At 38.7% G+C, this 21,466-nt stretch overlaps 2 protein-coding genes and 1 long non-coding RNA gene across 4 annotated transcripts; 1 reads left to right on the top strand and 2 right to left on the bottom strand.

The window, feature by feature from the left end:
* Nucleotides 1–1,728: 1,728 nt before the first annotated feature.
* LOC4341705 (uncharacterized) lies at nucleotides 1,729–4,175 on the bottom strand. Of its 2 annotated transcripts, none has more exons than XR_001546650.3 (5): nucleotides 3,806–4,175; nucleotides 3,336–3,502; nucleotides 2,694–2,774; nucleotides 2,483–2,531; nucleotides 1,729–2,039 (listed from the first exon to the last, which is right to left on the bottom strand). It is a non-coding gene; the product is annotated as an uncharacterized lncRNA (long non-coding RNA). The 2 variants fall into 2 exon arrangements; XR_010742097.1 differs by having other exon boundaries at nucleotides 2,694–2,771; nucleotides 3,806–4,174.
* An 8,759-nt stretch (nucleotides 4,176–12,934) lies between these two features.
* On the top strand, nucleotides 12,935–14,123 carry LOC4341704 (transcription factor IBH1-like 1). The gene is made up of 2 exons (XM_015787165.3): nucleotides 12,935–13,550; nucleotides 13,732–14,123. The coding sequence occupies exons 1-2, from the start codon at nucleotides 13,036–13,038 to the stop codon at nucleotides 13,796–13,798; spliced, it is 582 nt and encodes a 193-aa protein (XP_015642651.1). The 5' UTR covers nucleotides 12,935–13,035; the 3' UTR covers nucleotides 13,799–14,123.
* Nucleotides 14,124–15,328: 1,205 nt separating this feature from the next.
* On the bottom strand, nucleotides 15,329–17,820 carry LOC4341703 (tetraspanin-8). Its single transcript, XM_015786344.3, has 2 exons — nucleotides 17,260–17,820; nucleotides 15,329–15,822 (listed from the first exon to the last, which is right to left on the bottom strand). The coding sequence occupies exons 1-2, from the start codon at nucleotides 17,761–17,763 to the stop codon at nucleotides 15,517–15,519; spliced, it is 810 nt and encodes a 269-aa protein (XP_015641830.1). The 5' UTR covers nucleotides 17,764–17,820; the 3' UTR covers nucleotides 15,329–15,516.
* Between the last annotated feature and the right edge of the window lie 3,646 nt (nucleotides 17,821–21,466).

The raw sequence follows: 21,466 nt of genomic DNA, 5'->3' as shown, positions 1-21,466 counted from the left end.
GAAGGAAGAACAAAATAAAAAAAAATTCCATGTCATTATCCACATGGCGTGCCACGTAGGGAAGACCACAGTCAAACGCGGCTTTGGACCGGGATGATACAATAAACCAAGTTTAGGGACCTCGATGTGCACTTTGCAAGTTCGTGCACATAAGTGAAACATACTGACAAGTTTAAGGACCGCTGGTGTATTTTACTCTTCTAAAAAAAATCATCCAAATAGATATAAAAGAATCTGAAATGAAGAACCATTTGCTTTGAGAAAGATGTAATTAAGGCGTACGCACGTTTTCTCGAGCGATTAGAATCTATGTTCAAGCATAAGAGTTCAATGCATGCTTGAACGGGGGTGTCCGATACGCGAACGATCGCGGCGATCGTCCCCCCGCGATCGAGTTCGACCGGGTATATTTGTTAAGCCAACAATACCAGCTATACCATACTTTTGCTTCATATCAATATTATCTCCATGTGATTAGTCAAAGTGATTATATTTTATAGCAATTAGCATATGGTTAGTGTTCACTTAAGCATATTAGGTATGCAGTCCTTGGTTGTATTAGAGTTAAGGATTTTCTAAATAAAATATTTTTATAAATGTCAATTTAAATTCTAGATTTTATACAAGAAAATGGTAAACTTTATACACATAAACTTTATACACGTAAACTTTATACACGTAAACTTTATACATATAAACTTCGATAAAAAAGACTTTATACCTAAATTATACTTTTAAATAGATAAAATTAGATTTAAATTGTACAGAGAAACGTGATCGTGTTCGCCTCCCCCACGCGACCGATCGCTTAATAGCAATCTCGTGCTTGAACATATATGGCTGTCAATTGGGACTTTTTGGAGAGAGAGACATATGGAGGAAAAAGGAAACCGTCCCATGTGTGGGATAGATGTGGCCCTCGTCTTGCCATACATACATATCCATCGCATTTGCCGTATTATTTGCATCTCTCCGGCCAGCCGGCCGGCCGGCTGGTACAATTATACCAGCACACGGTGGCGCCACACATCTCTGCCGTTCTTGTTGCATCTCAGCCGTACACTGCTTTTGGTGAGATCTAACTGGACCATTTCTTCTTGATGAGTGGTACTCTCACTGTATGTATATGATGATTATGGTACATGTTAGCTAGTTGATCAAGTTCCCTCGTTTTTTTTTGTCAAACTGTGATGATTAATTTGTTATATATGGTTGATGTTTATTATATGGTGCAATTCATGTTTGGAGATAGATCACTACTAGGATGGGAGAGGCTCCCTAGTGTCGAAAACACTCGGTAACAATGCCAGGACGCTAGGTAACTACTTCAAACACCCAGTAATAATGTTGCGGAGTGGTACAGCACGCCCGGGAGTGATACGAGGTTCCCGTGCTGTCTTTCGGTGTGTTTTCTGAAAAAACACTCCGTAACAGTTGGGAGGTTACGGAGTGTCTACAATACACTCTGCAAAGTTCCACTAACGGCATGATGACTATCCAAACGGAGACACTGAGCTTCCCGAGTTTTATATATTGACACGTGGACATAACGGGTATAGCCATGTCAACAGCACGTTACGGTGTGTTCTTAGCTGCCACTCTGTAATATCAAAAATCATTACCGCGTGTCCTTTTGCTTGCACCACTCGGGAAGCACTGATAGAACCATGTTTTAAAAAATATATGCATTTGCTAGTTGAGGGACACTAACAGTGTGCAGATGAAATCTTAATCAACTTGCAATAAACCTGTTAGAGCATAAATACATTCAACAAGGTAAAGTATTCCATCAGTATGTTATATTGATTGACATGCAAATGTAATAAAAAGAAGAAATATTCAACATACATCTCGATCTAAGCATGAAACAATGTACTAGTCCTACAGAATCCTAAGAAAACCGCAAAAAACAGCTTAAGCTCTTCATAGTTGAAGCACCATCCTGAACTCTATCAAGAATGCAACACACAAGCATCATGATCAAGTTGGCTTGTTGGAGTCTTGGAGACCATAACCCACTGAGATCCAAGGGCAATCACCTAAAATAATATATAATGGTAAAGTTGCATCAAGTATCATATATAACCAACCAGCAGTAACTGCTTATAACCTAATCTAAGAACAAAATGGTATGTTTCAAAATAGACAATAATAAGTAACCATTATTCATAGTACAAGGATTAAAGAACACGATTGAGAAATAGGGTGGAGTATCCTAAATAGTTGTCACTGTGTCAACAACAAACTTCACTATTTATTCATCTAACGAGAATTGACAAACATGCTGATGTTATGATTTGGAACAATCTTAACCAGTTAACGGTTGAACGGTTGAGCCAGCCAACCTTGATTTGTGCTACTTATAGGGTAGATAGCACAAAAAGTGCAACACAACAAATATTGAAGTTCAGACTTTGAGAGATGTACTAACTAAAACTTTAAGAGATGTTGTAAAACTACTAAGTTCTCTATACGTTCTTACCTAAATTTATCCATTGGGGAAGCTCCCATAAGCCTCACGTTGATCATATCTGAAATCATGAGAAGACACTTAAAAATTTGTGACCAGGAGAATGGCTAGAGTAAATAAAACTAGTGGACCATAATGTTTGTTATTGAGAGTAGAGGATTTTTTTAACCTCGCAGCAGTAAACATCATAGAGGATACACAATGACGGAGAATGCATCATTACCTTTGAATTTGTGAACAAGTTCAGCCCTACTAAGTATAGATATGCTTGAACCTACAGAAGTATGCTTCCAGGAGCAAACTGCTGCATCAACAATGAAATGCATATATTTAGCATGTACATTAGCATCAGATTATTGTCTAAAGTTTAGAGTTTAAACCACATAAAATACAACATTCTTAACAAATTTTAAATTCCCTTGCATAAGGCCTTGTTCACTTTGGAGGGTACTAAAGATGATTGGAGGGAAATAATTCCACACCCCAATAGGTGTGGAATAAATCCCCTCCAATCCCTCCTTGGGATTAACCGAACAAGGCCTAAAATGAGCCAGGATTCTTGCTATAAGGCCATGAAATACTATTATTAATAGCTTTTCAACCAAAATGAGACATAATTCTTGCTTTTGAATAATTTGCATATAATAATTAAAATAGCTACTCTTCAGGGTTACGATAAGTTCATCCTAAATGAACAATATCCCTTGGTACCACGTTTAAGAATGATGTACAACAACCACTTGAATGATTTTAGATTAGCATTGTAAGTAGGGATAGCATTGTAAGTAGCGCACTAGGCATCAGTCATATCCACTGCAAGCACATTGATAATCACAGGATGCAGAGTCCGAAATTATGTACTCACCTTGTTTTTCCCAAATCACTGCATCATCCCAGAGCTCAGGCTTTGGCACCGCCCTCTACTGCACGGTTAAGAATGCTCGGCTACTGCCGTGGATCCACCTGTCTATGTAAGCGCATTAAAGCTTGTGCCCAAGCCACTAATTGAGCCAACTAATAATCTCCAATAACCTGCCAGGTAAAAAAAAAAACATCACAGAAGTACATCATAAGAAGTATTTTCTTAATTTTATTAGGCAGTCAACTTATAATACAGGGACTATTTGAAGACCATTATGAAGCAATTTCACTACACTACAAGCCATCCAGCTCATTGTTGATACCAATGTAAGTAGTTAGACAAATTATTTTAATGTGGCTTGAGATGCCAAAGATGACTGGTCGCTAATTGACTTGCTAAGCAGGTCTTGCTACTGCTGGTGGCTAATGATGCCGCAGCTATAATGCAGATGGCGGGGGAGGAAAAGGTCTTACCTTGCATGGCCAGGAGGCGACCATGGCGGATCTCGGTTGGGTTGCTTGATGAGGGGGCCGGTCGCGGTAGATCCATGGCATCCGGCTTGAGGAGGAGCCACGGCGGAGGTTCGGGCCATCTGACTTGACGAGGGGACGGCCGCGCAACAGATCTAGGATCCCAGGTTGAGGGAAAAGGACGCGGACCGGTGCTACACCGGCGTTGGTTGGGGAAAAGAGGAGGAGGCACCGGCGTCGATGCCGGCCGCAGCTATAGCTCGAGGAGGTGGCGTAGGCGTTGGTCCTCGTTGCAGCTTGAGGAGCGGCGAGCGGCAGGAGGCTGCGGTGGTTCGGGAGAGCAGGCGAATGGGGGTGGCGGCTGGGAGTGGGAGGAGAAAGGGGTTGGTGAGGGTGCTAGGGTTCGGAATTTATATATGAAAGGGCAAGCAAATTTAGATCATTGGATCTCCATCCGATGTACACAATTAACTAGCAGGTGGGCCCCGGTTTCTTCACATGTTCATATCGAATGGTTCCCGAGTTCCTTTATATGATGAGACTCGGTAAGTTTTCCCTCACCGCTAGTCCCACTGGTCAACGTGCTGCATCGGATGGATGGCGTCTGACGTTCCCTGGTGTAACTCACCAACACACGGTAATTCTCCTTGTTACGGAGTGCCTACATGGGACACCCGGTAAGACTGTAGTGTTACCTAGTGCCTTCCATTTACACCCGGTAACTTACCTAGTGTCATAGAAAGCACTATGTAACCTTGGAAGACACTAGGGAGAGTCTCCCGATCTAGTAGATGGAGAGATCAATGATAGATTGAGACGAGATGAGAGACGACAATTAGTGTCGATCGATCGAGATGTCTCCTGCCGGAGAAGAGGATGATCAATGAGATGTGCTAGTGTGTAGCAATAAAGGCTTGTTCTTCCCCGTTGGCAATTTGGCGTACGTACATTAAGTAAGTAATTGTAGTGAACTAGGATTACCAACGTGGGAAGAACAAACACTACATAAAAGAGTTCAAAACAATATAATAATGGATGGATGGATGGGTGGGTGGGTATATATCAAACGTGTTGGATCATCTCGTGGTATATTCCATTCTATGTATGGCCTCGTGGAAACACTCTCTTTAAAAGCCTTATAAAATAACAACCATGTTTGTTACTCCCTCCGTTTTTAAATATTTGACACCATCGATTTTTTAAGCATATGTTTGACCGTTCGTCTTATTTAAAAACTTTTATGAAATATGTAAAACTATATGTATACATATAAGTATATTTAACAATGAATCAAATGATAGGAAAAGAATTAATAATTACTTAAATTTTTTGAATAAGACGAACGGTCAAACATCTTTAAAAAAAATCAATGGCGTCAAATATTTAGAAACGGAGGGAGTATAATTTATAACACCTTCTTTGCTTCTTAATAAATTTTAAGAAAGACTAGGGGACGGGATACTTTAGTGATTCCCCTTTCTTTCCTCCGCCATCTAGCTGAGCTTCCACCCATGAGCAAAAAGCACCTACATTCTCTAGTTCCCTGCCTCATCGGCCACATCAACAGTAGAGAAGGAAGGAGCGCATCGAGAGGAGGAGTCAGTGCGGTAGGTGGCTGACCGGCCAAGCAGTAACGGTGTGCACTCCTTTCTCGTGTCATGATACCTAGTATGTATGGGTACCAGCTATTATCCAGGTACTAGACCTTGGTGTTTTGGTACCAATCCTTATACCTGTGGGTATAAGTCATGATACCCCCGAGATATCAAGCCTGATACCTAATATCAACTAAGGATGACATATCTACACACACCACATATGAGTGGCATGATGAGCTGGTGAGGACCACGATGCGACAACCTTGAGACCCGCATAAGCACCTTCTGACCACCCCTTACCTACTTTATCTGTGATGTACATCGCCCTCCACACTGAGAACGATGACTACCTCCATATTATCGTCGGTGCCTCGAACTTCGTCCCCCTTGGCCTCGCCTCCTCCCTGTTCTCCCTACTTAGCCATGACAACATCAACATTGTCACAACAACTACCTCCCTCCTGGCTGACCTTATCAATTGCGATAGCCCCATGGCCTCACTAGCCGGGGAGGAGGAATGGGGGTTGATGTCGGTGTTGAGGACAATGGAGATTGGTCTTCCGGTTGTTAGGAAATGATAGACAATAAACGATAAAGAACAATAGATCAATCATAGAAGACACGAGATTTAATGTGGAAAACCCTCCCAAAGCAGGAGAGAAAATATCATGGGCGCCAGCTAGCAAAATATCTTCACTATATCGGGGTGAGGTTAAAACGCCGAACGGCGGCTTATAAGAGGTATATATATGAAGGTGAAACCCTAAAGGATAATGATCCGCTTCGCTCCAGCAGAAGCTGGCCTTTATTATATGCAAATGAATTTGGATCACAACTCAACACCGGTGACGGGAGATATGATATGTGGGGGAGGAAGGAGGATGACGGAGTAGTTTGGAGAGAAAGACATGGAGAAACAGATGTAAGAAAAATTGGAAAACCGGATCAATCCAAATATAACATTTCATTAGTAAGACACCATGTTTCTGGATGTGATTTCGCTCTATAATCTTGATCTGACTTTTTTAAACAAAAATCAAATCAAGACTATAGTCAAGTGACCAAATATATATAGACATATTCCCTCCGTACTCGTAAAGGAAGTCGTTTAGGACAATGTTTAAATCAAACCTTGGGAATATAAATCATAAATAACTCTCAAGTTGTTGAGTTTGAAGATGTAAAAATTATATGAATAGATTTATCTTGAAAAATACTTTCATAAAAGTATACATATATCACTTTTCAATAAACTAGGAAGGTAGCCCGCACATTCGCGTGGGCATGTATTGTACATTGCGTTTGAAATATATATAAAAACAGAATATCAATTGGCTGACACCTCCCATGTTTAAAAGTAATATATTGTTTTTGAATGAGACACATTAGGTGAGGCCTCCGCTATTCATTGTCATTTTGCTTTGATAATTTTTCCAAGATATTTGTTAGGTTTTAAAATATATAATATTTAATACATCTGTATAAATAATTATCTATGATCTCTTTATTATATAGAAAGAAGTTCTATTTAGTTTGTTTGGAAAACGTGTCTAACAAATCAAGTGTACATTAGAAGTAAGGTGTTTTGTCCTCTTTTTTATTAGAATGTTTACTTGCTTTTTTAACAAATTCTAAAGAACTATTATTGTTAATAAATATGTTATATTTGTACCATCAAGTATTTCTCCTTCTAGTTGGTTTAAGTTCATGCAAGTTGTTACATACTTATATAAAAATTAATAAAGACATGTCATATACCTCGCTTCCTTGTGATTTGTGTGATCTATACTATCTTTTTCAAAATAAAATACCTAGTTAACATGAACCCAAAATTTTGAACTTAATAGTAACAAATATAAAATTTCAATGAACTATATACTGCGAATCTTAGTGCGGTTTATATGCGTAATAATATGTAGAGAAACTCATAATGCTATGATATACGATGGATGCAAGGCCATTAATGTCTAAGCATTGTAAAATTGTTACGAAAATGGAATATGCAATGGTTGGTCCAATTTTAGTGAAATGTAAGAACCAATTTTTTACGAACTTATTACATTTTCTCTAAATAGTTTAATTTAATCCCTATTGACATTTTCTATTACTTGCTTTATTTTATATTTTATACCAGTTCAAACTATAGGCTTTATGGATCTTTACAGTCATTGTTTTAATAGTAAGTACAACAATATTTATATTAGATATCAGATGTATAGCTTGAAATTTATGCATGTGTTAATATTTTTTATTATTTCCGGCTATATAAACAGGAAGGGGTAGAGTGGAGAGCTCAAGCCGAGAAGGGAAGGGACGTGTAATGCCGTGTTCTGCGTATGTGTGGGGCGAGGGTGAGTGGAGGGGTGGTTTTTTCTATTTTATCTAAATGATTTAAGTGAAACTGATTATCTATTTTTTGTCACTTTTTTTTGTTATTTTTTCTAATTTTTAAGACGTAACACATGGTGGCTTAAGATTTTAAGTGCAAACTGATGGTCAGATGGTTTTTCTTCCAATTTGTAAAGTTTTATTTTTATTTAAGACGTAATACGTGACGCCTTAAGTGCGCTCAGAGGATGTACAATGATTTACGGTAATATAATACTTATTTTCATTCTATATTATGGTCTGTGTTAGGTTCATTTTACTTTTATCCATATAGATCTAATTTAATATTTTGAAGTCATATATGGTGATAAAATCTATATCATTATCTTTCTATAATTTTATAATTGTTCGAATGGCACACAAAAATTAGAAAAATTAATATAGCCCCAAAGTGACATATTTCTTCTCAAAGTCGATATTACAGTGTATATAGGTCTTTTAAATGTAAAATATTCTAAAGACATAAGTTCATTAATATTAGCTGTGTGATTTAGATGTTATAGTTGCTTACTTTTTGCATAAGTTTTGCTTTCTACCTAACATATTTTGGAAACATTACTAATTGTATATTCATTTTACTTTTATGATTGTAGACCTAATTTAATTATTATGAAGTTATGTATTATGATAAAATCTATATTTTTATTATTATTTTATATTTTTTATAATTGCTTGAATGGCACGCAAAAGTTAGGAAATATAAACTAAAATGGCTTTTTTTTAAAAGCTAAATTATAGTAAAATATGGTCTTCAGCTGTAATTTAGTTATGAATAATCTAAATAGTTACGTGGATCAGAAATTAGTTGTATGATTTTGAAGCTTAATTGTTTAACACAAAATTATTATTGCTTATCAAACTAATAAGGCATGAAAATAGGAGAGTGAAAAAGTTGAGAAATGAGTTGAAGGAAGAGGAGACGTACATACGTATGTTCGTTTTTTAAAAAAACTAACTTATACATACCGACTTAGGTGGGCCCGGGTTTAGGAGTGGAATTTTTTCTTGAAAATTAATCTAATAGTTGTATATATTGGGTCCACTAAATTTAATAAAAATATATTTGTTATTTTAGATTTTTTAAGAATTTCACTAATTTATTAGAGTATCACATGGCAACTTAGTAGCATTTGTAGGATGTCATATGGTGAATTAGGAGTATTTTTGGGAAGTTTAATGGACTTTTAGACATCTAATCTATTGTTCTAAAACATTAATCGGGTCCACCAATTTAAATGAAAATCGACGGTAATATTTATGTAAATTTATAGATTAATATGTTTTATCTTTAAATAATAGAAAATCATATTTTAAATGTCATCAATTTTTTTTCCAATGGTACTAAGTACGTATGCTTTTTGTTTTGCTTATTGATTTTACGGTAATTCTGTGCGTAGTTTTTTTTCTTCTGATGCGAACAGTAGGTATGCTTCGTTAGTTTCTTGAGCGTATGAAGTTTCTTCCATATATACATAATAAAAAGAGTAACTATATTTATAGCGTCATATTTACATTGTAAGTCTATAAATTACATATGTAATTTTAGTGTATGTGTAACGTAAGTCCCAAAATTATATATGTAAATCACAAAATTACGTACCTAATGACATATGTAATTAGTATGTAATTATAGTGTAAATAGGATGTAATTATAACGTAACTAACGTGTCATCATACATACAGGAAAAGTCCGATGCTAATCAAAAAAGGCAAAGGATTAATAAGGATAAAAAAGGAAAGTGTCGACGGGGATACCCGTAAACCGGATATAGAGAGTACTGGGGTACGCTGGTCCAAGGATCTACGTAATACAACATCAAGCACACAGAAAACAAAGATTATATTGGTTCAGGCCCCTTGATAGGTAATAGTCCTAATCCAGTTGATATGGGATTATATGATGGAAACCACATATTACAAAGGGAAAAGCGGAACTCGATGATACCGACGAGATCGTAATCGAACAGGTTTGATTAGATCTCCCGGCGACTTGGCTCCTGTAGGCTTCAACTCCGTAGGCTGTGGTGGATGGGTTGACTATGAGATTCGATGCCTTAGGTCCTCCCGGGGGGTCCATTTTATATCGCAGGTCAACTGGTCTCCAAATAGGATTCGGAGACATCGGACCCGGCACGATACAATGACGACCCAGTTCTGTCCGAGTAGGACTCCTTCCATCTGTGAACTCCATGATGAATTTTCTTAACGTATGCCGAAAACGTCCGTATACGCGCAAGTATACCATATCGATATGTGACGTATATCGAAGGGTAGAGGGTATACCTTACCCGTAACCCTGACAGAAAGTTGCATCCCTCAAGCATTTATCCACGGTACATCAAACCATCAACGGCAAGAGATTCGACTCTTTTTCAGCGAAAAAAAACGTGCGACATATATAGCTCATCCGCATAATAAATACGTAACAGAGTAAGGAATTAGTTTCTTTGAAATAAAATACATCTAATCTAATAGCCTAAAATATCGGGTCCACTGATTTAAGTGAAAATTTAATCTAATGGTCTAAAATATTGGGTCCACCAATTTAAGTGAAAATCGACGGTTAGATTTAATAGAGCCACGTGGTAGCCTAGGAGCGTTTGTAGGGGTCCTACGTGGCGGCCTGAAAGCGTTTGTAGAAAATTTAGTGGACTTTTAGTATATAATAGATAGATATTTTTATAGAAACAAGTAGTTAAAGTTGTGTTTTAGAGACCGTTGCACTGTCCTAAACGACTTGCTTTATGAGTACGGAGGGAGTACAGTACTTCAATTCTTAATCAGACGGCTCGCATTCAAAATGGTGGTAACCGTAACCTTGTTTGCGGAGCAAAATTTGCAGCTCCATTTGGGGATTGCTAAAAATGTCGCCATAAAATATGATGGATTTCAGTCGGTTGAAACCAACCGTCAGATGATCGAGCTGGCTGTCTCCTCGCCGCGCGATGGTGCCATGGTGGTCCGCGTGCATAGCCGGCCGGCTGAGCTAGATCTCTCCCACGCACATATCGTCCCTCCCGATTCACTTCTCTTCACGGCATATGCTATAGATGATTTTTCTTAGCCACTTACACAGTAGTTACACCCCACTTATATATGTAATTAGTATGTAATTTTCGAATTTACATATGTAATTTTAGGACTTACATATGTAATTTTGAGATTTACATTGTAAATGCACTAAAATTACATATGTAATTTAGGAACTTACAATGTAAATACATGCCGACTATTTTTTAGTGAAAAATGTGACGCCATAAATATAGCTACACCCTAAAATTGGCATGTCGTTCGTCCTTCCAAGCATTGCGAAAAAAAAAACGGTGGTAGCCTTATTTTCTGTTACCTTACGTCGTTGCTTGCAGTGCGTTTACTGACCAGAGAGGCGGGTGGGCAGGCTGATCATGTGCATGCAGTTCGCCTCCCCCAAACCAAGTTTTCAGTCGACGGATCAAAACGATCCATGTGAGCGCCCATGTGAAGCAGCAATCTGCCTGCCTTTCTCACAGCAGCAACTGCCAGCCAGACCGCCGCTGAAGAAAAAGCTAAGCGATGGCCGGCCGCCAATTTCGATATGGAAGTAGTATATCCTTACTTCCATTGCCCTTGTTTCTAGGAACTTTCCTTCGTTCTAGCTTCCTCCTGCACATGCATAGTAGTAGAACCGGTCTATAGGAGGAGTACGTTTAAGATTATAAGTTGGTTTTAGCTTTATTAAAGTCAAACCACTCTAAATTTGATCAAATCTGTAAGCAGGAGTATACTAATATCTATACATTAGATTAGTTTCATTTAATCTATAATTAAATATATTTTTATAATATATTTGTCTTAGGTTAAGTTTAGAATAGTTAGGTTAAGTTTAGAATAGTTTAACTGTAACTAAGTTTAAAGAGTAATTTTACGATCCTTTAGATAACTCATGGTATCTACTTAAGGACCGTAAAATTGCTCAAGTTTAAAACGATTTATAATATGAAACGAACGGAGGACTCTAGCCGCAAATGCTATCAAGCTCGTCGTGTCTGAAAGATTAAGCTCTTGGCAAATGCGATACGCCGATGCCATGCTCAATGACAGTGCCAATGCCTACAGCTACAAGCTTAACTCTGCAGAGATTGCGAGAAGCACACGCACGCACACATACATGCACGCGCCTCTCTGTCCCTCTGCGGCTCTGCCTGCCTGCCTCCCTTGAGGTGCAGACCAAGAGGCAACACGGACAACACATCATGCAGAGATCGATCGCCATGCCCATCCATCTCCTCCTCTCCTCTCCGATCGAGCGGCTGTGCATGCATGCCGCGCCGCGCTGCCAAAGCGCCAAGTGCCATCCGCGCGCGCGCTGAAACGCTACATGTGCGGCCATGTGCGCCTTGTCTCGCTCTCTCTCGCTCACTCACCCCTCCCTTTCCAGCCAAATCTCGCTTGATCCTGTGACAAGGAAACATATTACTTCCTTCGTTTCAAAATGTTTGATACCGTTGACTTTTTAGTACGTGTTTGATCATTCGTCTTATTTAAAAAATTTAAGTAATTATTTATTCTTTTCATATCATTTGATTCATTGTTAAATATACTTTTATTTACACATATAATTTTACATATTTCACAAATTTTTCTGAATAAGACGAACGGTCGAACATATGTTAAAAAGTCAACGGTGTCAAATATTTTGAAACGGAGGGAGTAGTAGAAATTAAGCTACCACTACGGCACTACATATCAGTTGGTGCGAGTTAATTAATTATCTACCTTTACCCTTTAAGCGCATCTTAATTCGATCCATCGATGGCTTCATGCAATCCAACTAGTACCTACCTACCAACCATTGTTCTCTAGCTAGATTTCCATGCACATTTCGATACATCGTCACTTAGTTAATTCAATCACATATATAAGTAATAAAACAAGAGTTTCATGTCCTGTTAAGATCGATGATGATATAACAAATGGTTAGGTTATATACACACACGCATGAGAGAATATATCAGAGATTGTGTTTCAGCCACATGTCATGTGTGTTTATCCCACAAACCACAGTTATGCCGAGAAATGACGACACATCCTCTCGAGTGATCAGGATCCGTCCCCGGCTATAATGCCGGGGACGCGTATTTATAGTAACAGGTGTAGTGCCATTTGCATAGCTCTCCTCCTAGCTCCTACCTGTGCATTTCAGCGTTGCAACAACATCTCTTCCTACTTTTGCTACCAAGCTATAGCCAACAAAGTAAGGTAGGCGCCATGGGAGGCCCCGGAGCTAGTAGCACCATGTCGTTCGAGCAAGCGTTCCTCAAGAACCTCCTCCTGAGCCTCCAAGACTGCTCGACGACGAAGCCCCTGGACGCCATGAGCCTCCACGAGAGGAAGCGAGCCGTCAAGTCCTCCGCCGACTTCGCCATGGCCACGGCGCGCGGCGGCGGCGCGCGGTGGCCCAAGGCCATCGTCTTGCAGCAGCAGCCGGCGTCGACGACGGCCAGGGCGCGGCGGTGCGGGAGGATCGTGAGGCGGTGCTGCGGCCGGAAGACGAGATCAGGTGCAGGTGGTGGTGGTGAGATGGCGAGGAGGCTGCAGGTGAGGAGGAGGGCCATGGCGCTGCGGAAGGTGATACCCGGAGGCGGCGACGCCATGGACGAGGCGGCGCTGCTCCGCGAGGCCATGGACTACGTCGTCCACCTCCGCGCGCAGGTCGACGTCCTCCGCCGCGTCTCGGAAGCCGTGCAGCTTCAGAGACGATACACGTCGTCCACCTCTCTCCGGTGTGTTACAAATTAAGCACTGAAACTATCAAACTAACCTGTGATTCTGTGAACTCTCACAGTCTCACTGCATTTCGTAGATTCAGATTTGTTTTGTTTCTTGTGCATGGTTAATTTGATTCCAATTTCATCTGTTAATGATCTGTTTTTGTATGTCTTAATTCGGTTATGTAATACGCAGGGATTATTCTTGGTCTAAATGTGCCTTGAAAGGAGAGGAGGATTCGAGCATGAATATGAAGCGATGATGAATTGATTGTGCTCTCTTTCAGAAGATTAGGGTTGTGCCATTGCAGACGGACACTGGAAATTATGGTGACCAGGGATGCATCCCTCAATTATCTTGTACAAAATGGTGAACAATCGGTTGATGGATCAGGATTTTATCATGTTCTTTGGGAGATCAGTAAGGGGATTGTAAGCTAGCTATCTACTGTTGTATTGGGAGGATAGAAACAATCTTGTAGATCATCAGAGAAATTTCTGGGTGGGTGTCATGTTTAATTTTCCAGCAGTGACATGTTGTCGACTGATCTTTCCTAAATCATCCTTGCATATATGGTCTATGTTGCATTTATCGCCTTATCGGAGGATTTCCAGAATCTCACTTAATTACCATGTATAATAATAACTAATGGCTATAGTGTATAATAATGTGTAAAATTTACCTGCTATGTGCTCTTTCCATGAGAAGATATTCCAACATTTCTGATGATATCTGACGAGAAATGACAGCATTGAGATCCAAAGTTAAATGTAGAGATAAAGCTAATATTGTTCACTATAATGCAGCCAAATAAACAATGCAGTAAAATGTAACGGCTTCTTTAGTGAATTTTCCAGGACAACGTGGAGATATACAGGACTTTGTACAAAAGATATGGGCATGATCATACAGGAATATTGTACGTCCATTCACATGCACACAGCATGTACATCATCAGTACATGTGGGGCTCTTCCTTGCAAGCCTGTTGTATATTGTGGACCAAATGTGAAAACGACATTTTTGTTCTTGCGCCAACACAGAGGATGCAACTCAACAAGACACAGTTGACAAGGTGAATGTTATTGGTAGCAATTGCAGTAAGTGCCCTTTTCAATAGCAGGATTGAGAAAACGTAAGAATAGGAAAAACTTAGGGTTTTGATATGAATGTAAGTGTAAAACAGAGAATTGCAAAATACAGAAAAAAACACATGAAAGACCGTTTGATTGGACCGCAGGAAAAACATAGGAATTAGAGGAGAGATAAAATAAAGTTTCCATGAGGTAGAACTTCATGTTAGATTTCCTCCAAAAACTTGTATGGCATTAGGCATTCCATAGGAATTTCATAGGATTCCATATGATTTATTCCTTTAATTCAAATGGCTATATAGGAAAAATTCCTATAGAAAAGAAATCCTCTAAAAATTTCTATAAATTTCCTTTGAATCAACGAGGGCCTAAAGGTTAACGAGCTTTTCATGTCAAACTTGAATACCAAAAGGTTAAATCAAATGCAAGCTCCTACTGCAAGAAGGAATCCAATAGCATCAGTCTTTACTCCTTAGCAGTTAGCAATTAGCAGCCCCGCAAAAAAAAAAAAGTTAGCAATTAGCAGCACTGCAACAGCTTTCTGTATTTTGGATGATATTGCAAAAAGGACTGGTTTTCTCTGTAAGGAGAAAGAATCCATGAAGGTTCCGACATTCACCTGCAAGATGCAGAACAGAAACACAGAAACAGTACTATGAACCAACAGGTAATAAACTATGCCGCCAGGCCACAAAGGAATTTGACCAAACATATCTTTCATAAGCCTTCAATTCATACATCATGTAGGCAAGATAGCAACCATGCTTCAACTAGCAGCGGTTGATGCATAAAACAGTAAGGCATGATATACGACAGGGTTGCTTGAAACGCGAGCGAGCTAAACATTACCGAACACGACCTAAGAACCTATACATCGCCAATGCAGATCATTTCCAAGCCGGGTACGAGTTGTCCCGCCTGTTGTTCCTGAAAGCGCAGCACCCAACGGAGTAGACGATGATGAGGAAGATCAGGAAGATGATGTTGACAGTCGCAATCTTCTTCCAGTCATTCTTCAGGTTAGCGAGCACACCAGCTTTGCATGACTGGCAGTCGTAGCACAGGGCGGTCTGATCATTCGACCATGTCGTGCAGTCCGGGTCATCGGTAGAGTTAAAGCCAGAAGGTTTGGTCCAGACGGTCTCGCTCACGTAGGCGAAGTTGCATCCTGTTGGGGGCTTGCAGCATCCAGACTGGATATGATGTAGGTGTGTTAGTTGCAGAAAACATATTTGGATAGTTTAGTATAGTTCTTATACTGATGAAAAGATGAAAGCTCAGGCCATTCAAAATCTAAAGGCACGGCTGAAATACAATTATACAAGGTAAATGACAGTGCGCATAAGATTATCCATGTTCCACATCATCAGCACAGTAGTATTACGTTGAATTAAATCAAGAGGTTGAATATTAAGGACAAAAGAATACATGCAGTTTACTAATTGCTCAATATGCCTGAAGATATAGATGATGTTAAAAGAAGTATCATGTGAGCAAAGATAGTAGTGGAATAGTGCTTATGAAGCCTCAAAAGGTAGCTATCACTGGATTAAAAATAAAGGCACAGGTTTACATATTAAGCTAAGCAATGGACTATCAAAAGCTGCACCATGTATTGACATTTTGGCAAAAGCTAACATGCCAATTCAAGCTAAAGGAGGATTCAGACGCATTAAGTTATCAATACAATAAGATCAGATGTTTAAATTTCATAAATTACAACCAAAATCAGCAACAAAAAAAATCAGGCATGCAGCATGGGCAAATTAAAATATATGCATTTTTAACCGCAATGACCTACCAGGCCAAATTCAAAGAGAATTAATGTATGATAAAACTGCTACATCAACAACCTCTCTATGTGAAGAAATAACAATTTCACAATTTATACAGAAATATGCCATTGATCAATTGCCAAACTGAAATCCAGTTTAGATTGCTAGAATTACTTATTACCAATTTGCCATACCACAAGTTCGAATCTTCTGTTAATCTTTACCAACCCCTCCAGTATTAAAATGGCATGCAACCAGAAAATATTGTGCTAAGTTGCTGGCTGTATCCATAGATAAGTAATTGCAAGTTTGCAACAAAGAACAAGCCCTTTTTTGAGGAAAAAAAAAGGCACATTGTACACTATGCCGGTAAAGCGATGATGAGAATAATAGTATATAGTATATGTACATAATTGAAGATAATGCTGTACAAATTGAGGAGTTAATCCATAATGCAGCATATGAAATCAAGAGTACTATCTGTACGAACTCAGGAGTCACATGTATAACATGCTCTACCAGTCCTAGGAATTATGATTGAGTCCACAAAATGTACCAACTCAAGTCCGATGAGATCCAAACAACAATTTAAGGCAGTTGTATGCATGCCCAAATCCATCGAAAATTTCATGTCCTAAAGATTTGATCGACTCCAATCCCCAAAATTCAACCGTCGCAAGGGGATTCAATACCACTTTTAAAGAAAATTGCAGTACTAAAATATCGTCGCAACAACTGTCAATCCACAAATCTCCCCCGCTAAATCCCCAATCCGAGAACTAAACAGTCGAAATTCAACAACTCACATGGATGTTTATAGAAACAGAAGAACAGAGTTAGGCTTTCTCATCTCACCTGAATCGGGGAGAGATTGCTGCCGACGAACTGGTCCATGGTCTCGCGCCTGGCCCCAAGCTTCTCGCAGACCTTGCCGTCCTGGAGGCAGCTCCGGATCTTGGCCCAGTTCGCGGAGTTCTCCACCCTCCTCTGCAGCCACGTGGAGTAGTCCCCGAGGCGGTACTCCCTGTACCCTCTCCCGGAGACGACCCAGCCGGCGCCGCGGTTGGTGACGACGAAGGCGAAGACGGTGAAGACGAAGAGGGCGAGGATGAGGAGGAAGAGCGCGAGGAGGTAGAGCCACAGGAGGCAGGAGGCGCCGCAGAGCGCGCCGGCGAGGCCGGCGAGGGAGAGCGCAAGGAGGAGCACGCCCAGCGCGACGACGGGGCGCTCCATGAACCGCTCGCAGTCAGTGGTGGCGGCGCGGTTGCTGAGCCAGATCCCGCCGCCCAGCACCACCACGGCGAGGACCAGCACGCCGGCGTTGAGGAGGCCGAGGAGGCCGTTGCTGCACCGCGCCATGGCTGCGAGGTTGCGGCCGCTTGGCTTCTTCGTCGTCGTCTTCTTCTTCCTCGGGTTACTTCTGCGCTGGCAACCGGCGTGTCGTATTTAGCGTGGGTTTCGAATTTCGAAATTGCGAAAGGGAGTTGGCTTTTTGTTCGTTTCCGGGTCGTGTTGGTTTTAAATTAAACTTGCTTGGCCCTTTCCTTTTGCTGCTACACCCCTAGAGGGTTTGCAAATTATGGAGTGCACGTCTAGGTAGACTGAGTTAGAAACAGAAACGGTCACCTTTTGTGACTTGGGAGTTGGTACTTAACGGCAACTCCCTCCGTATTTTAATTTACAATGTCATTGACTTTTCGACCAACGTTTGACCATTCGTTTTCTTTAAAAATTTTGTGCAAATATGAAAATATTTATATCATGCTTAAAGAACATTTGATGATGGATCAAGTCACAATAAAATAAATAATAATTACATAAATTTTTTGAATAAGACGAATGGTCAAACGTTGGACAAAAAGTCAACGGCGTCATACATTAAAATATGGAGGTAGTACTAATCTTATAGCTTATGATTATATTACACTTATTAGCCAAAATTTAAATTTTTTAACTTTAAATTCGGAGTTGAATTTGGGGTTTTTACATCGAAGTTTATTTTTCAACATTTGCTTTTAGATTGCTAAGAACACGTATATAAAAATTTTATTTACAAATTATTTTTCGTTTGCAAATATATTGTTTCGCTTATTTCCCGAATAAGCGAAACGATGGGGCCATAAATTTAGGGGTGGTATAGCAAAAGCTGACATGAGACTTAGGCTGTGTTCGGTTTCAGGGGGATGTGAACTAATCCCTCCCGCACGGAAAACGGAGCGATCCATTAGCGCGTGATTAATAAAGTATTAGCTAATTTTTTTTAAAAATGATTAATTTGATTTTTTTAAGTAACTTTTGTATAGAAACTTTTTGCAAAAAATGCATCATTTGGCAGTTTGAAAAGCGTGTGCGCGGAAAACAAGAGAGAGGTTGGGAAAAGGGGTGCCGAACACACCCTTAGCCCCCTTTGAAACAGAGAAAAAATGTATAAGTTCAAAAGAAAGATAAAGAAATTCCAGAGAATTTATCCTCTAGGAGACAATCTTTATAGAGCCATGTGGAACAAAGGATTATTTCCAATCTATCAAATTCATACGGAATGAATTCTAGAGTAATTTTGAAGAAAAATAAGTACAAGATCTTACCTCACGTGTTTACTACTTGTGTATCGAATCCTTATGTTTTTCCATGAGTCAACTAAACGATAATTTTTAAAGTTTTGTGTGTTTGAAATTTTGTAGAAATCCAATAAGCATGATATTTGATTCCTATGTTTTCCTATTCATATGTTTCCACAATCCTATACTGTAAAAGAGCCGAGAAACATTCAGGGGTCTTCCGGCTAGCTTCACAAGGTGGTGGGCTAAACAACCTGGGTTTAAAACCTCATCCCTTCTAACTACTTGATATTTGATATTAGATCATTCTCTAATATTTACGTTTTTTTTAAAAGAGCCCTTAGCAACTGAATGGTAAACGGTCTGCCTTTTTTTTAATCCAAAATCCTATAAAAATAGGATAGGAACATATTAAATACTTCTTTCTTTAATAGGTGAACGATTTGTGATCATTATTTGAGGTATGAACTATTATTTAGTTAAAAAATAGTATTAGATAATATTCTGAGAATCCCCAAAAAAAGATAATATTATGAGAAATTTATATACATAATTTCCTTGTCAAAATCATACGGTTGCTACTGTGTTTAAAAAAATCGTACCGTTGCTCGGGAACCGTACACATTTGTTCATTAAGAAGAAAAGAACAAGTCAGTTTTTTTAGGTAATACCATTCGGCGAGCTTTTATTCATCTGACAAAAAGAACAAGCCGTTTTGTATGGAGTAGTAAAGTAGGGGTGTGTTTAGTTCCAAAGTTTTTTTTTAAACTTCCAACTTTTTATCACATCAAACTTTTTATACACACACAACTTTTCAGTCATATCGCCTTTAATTTCAATCAAATTCTAAACTTTGGGCCAATCTAAACACAGCCTAGATGCGGTCAATATCTACAATTTGTAAATTTAGTGAAACTATCTCGTGTTATTGTCCACGGTCATTTATTCTTTCTGACGAGGATGAACCGGGAGCACAAAGAGATCAGATGCATACAACCTGAAGAGAGGAGAAATAGCCGAATGGAAATTTCGTCACTCTATTACTGGAGTTGCCATGGCAATGCCTTCTAATTTGGCTTACTACTACGCACCTATCATCCTCGCAAATATGTTTTATTTATTTCCTAGAGAATACATTTTTCTTTTATTTTAAAAAACTGATTACGAATTATGAAACTATGACTTAATTAAAAAATACTTAAAATACCACCTCAAAGGCACATAATTTCCATCAATAGTTAGTGAGAATTTTCTTTCAATAGCTTACCAGTTTTATGTAGTCGTTGTCATCACTTGCTATTCATCTTTTGTTCTTGATTTGCATGCCATCACCTGCTTATTGCTTTTTGCCTCTCTATAAAGCAAAGGGACAGATGAGACAGTTCAGAAAGGCCATGCCATTCTTTTCGAAAGTGATGAAATTCTTCCTTAAAAATATCTCACCAAACTTTTCCGCCACCGTTTTCTCACCCATCTTTGAGAGGGGCTACAGCGAGTAGCAATTTTCGTTCAGTGTCAAGAAAAAAGCTCTGCACTTTTTGCTACCGTAGACACTAGACAGCATGGTTCTTGCTTTGCGTAAAACCTTTTTATCATCAGGAGTCAGCAAAACTGATATGTTTGCTTTTCTTAATCACATTGCACTTTGTAGGGAGTCTCACCTGTCACGTGCGCATGTGGTTCCTAGGTTAGCCTGCTTCTGTTTGTCTCAACCGAAGAAAACGATCACAGAATCAAGTCAGTCCAAAGAGGACTACTTCCTTCCTTTCATAAAGAGAACCTACTATAATACGTCGTACTATTATGAATTTATTCAGACTCACGATATTATAATGTACTAAATCTCGTATAAGTTGGTTTTTAAGTTTGTTTGCTTTTGGAAATACATAACCGTATTTGAGTCGGTTTTCAAGATCGTTCACTTTTGGTAATATAGATGGAATTATAAGAAATCTGTTGAAAAGAACTCGCATACTAACTTGAGACGATCGGACTCCTACCTGCAGCTCATGATTTTCTAAAAATATATATATCCAAGCGAACTCCCGCAATGAATTTCATCTTAACTAAACTATATATATATATATATATATATATATATATATATATATATATATATATATATATATATATATATATATATATATATATATATATATATATATATATATATATATATATATATATATATATATATATATATATATATATATATATATATATATATATATATATATATATATATATATATATATATATATATATATATATATATATTTACCTATTATAAAAGTTTAAGATGTTTTTACCAGAATTTTGGTACGTCATCTGTGTTTGAAACGGTTTTAATTTTATTTTTCAGTTTTAATCTATATCTCTACTACAATAGATTCCGTCTTCTGTAAAAAAGAAAGAAAGAAAAAAAGTCCGACTAAAAAAAGGTAAATAAAGAAATAAAAGAAAGTCCGACTTAACAAGCGATTAAAAAAAGGGTAAATTAGAAC

This window comes from Oryza sativa, chromosome 6 (genome assembly GCF_034140825.1).
Source record: "Oryza sativa Japonica Group chromosome 6, ASM3414082v1".
In the NCBI taxonomy this organism is placed as follows: Eukaryota; Viridiplantae; Streptophyta; class Magnoliopsida; order Poales; family Poaceae; genus Oryza; species Oryza sativa.
Note: the sequence above shows the minus strand (reverse complement) of the source record. Positions and strands in the feature narration are given on the sequence as shown.

What these genes read in the sequence shown, in the direction of transcription:
- LOC4341704 (XM_015787165.3), top strand. Translation starts at nt 13,036, where the DNA reads ATGGGAGGCCCCGGAGCTAGTAGCACCATGTCGTTCGAGCAAGCGTTC. An exon ending in ACGTCGTCCACCTCTCTCCG is followed by an intron (nt 13,551 to 13,731) that starts GTGTGTTACAAA and finishes TGTAATACGCAG; the next exon opens with GGATTATTCTTGGTCTAAAT.
- LOC4341703 (XM_015786344.3), bottom strand. Translation starts at nt 17,763, where the DNA reads ATGGCGCGGTGCAGCAACGGCCTCCTCGGCCTCCTCAACGCCGGCGTG. An exon ending in GCAATCTCTCCCCGATTCAG is followed by an intron (nt 15,823 to 17,259) that starts GTGAGATGAGAA and finishes CATCATATCCAG; the next exon opens with TCTGGATGCTGCAAGCCCCC.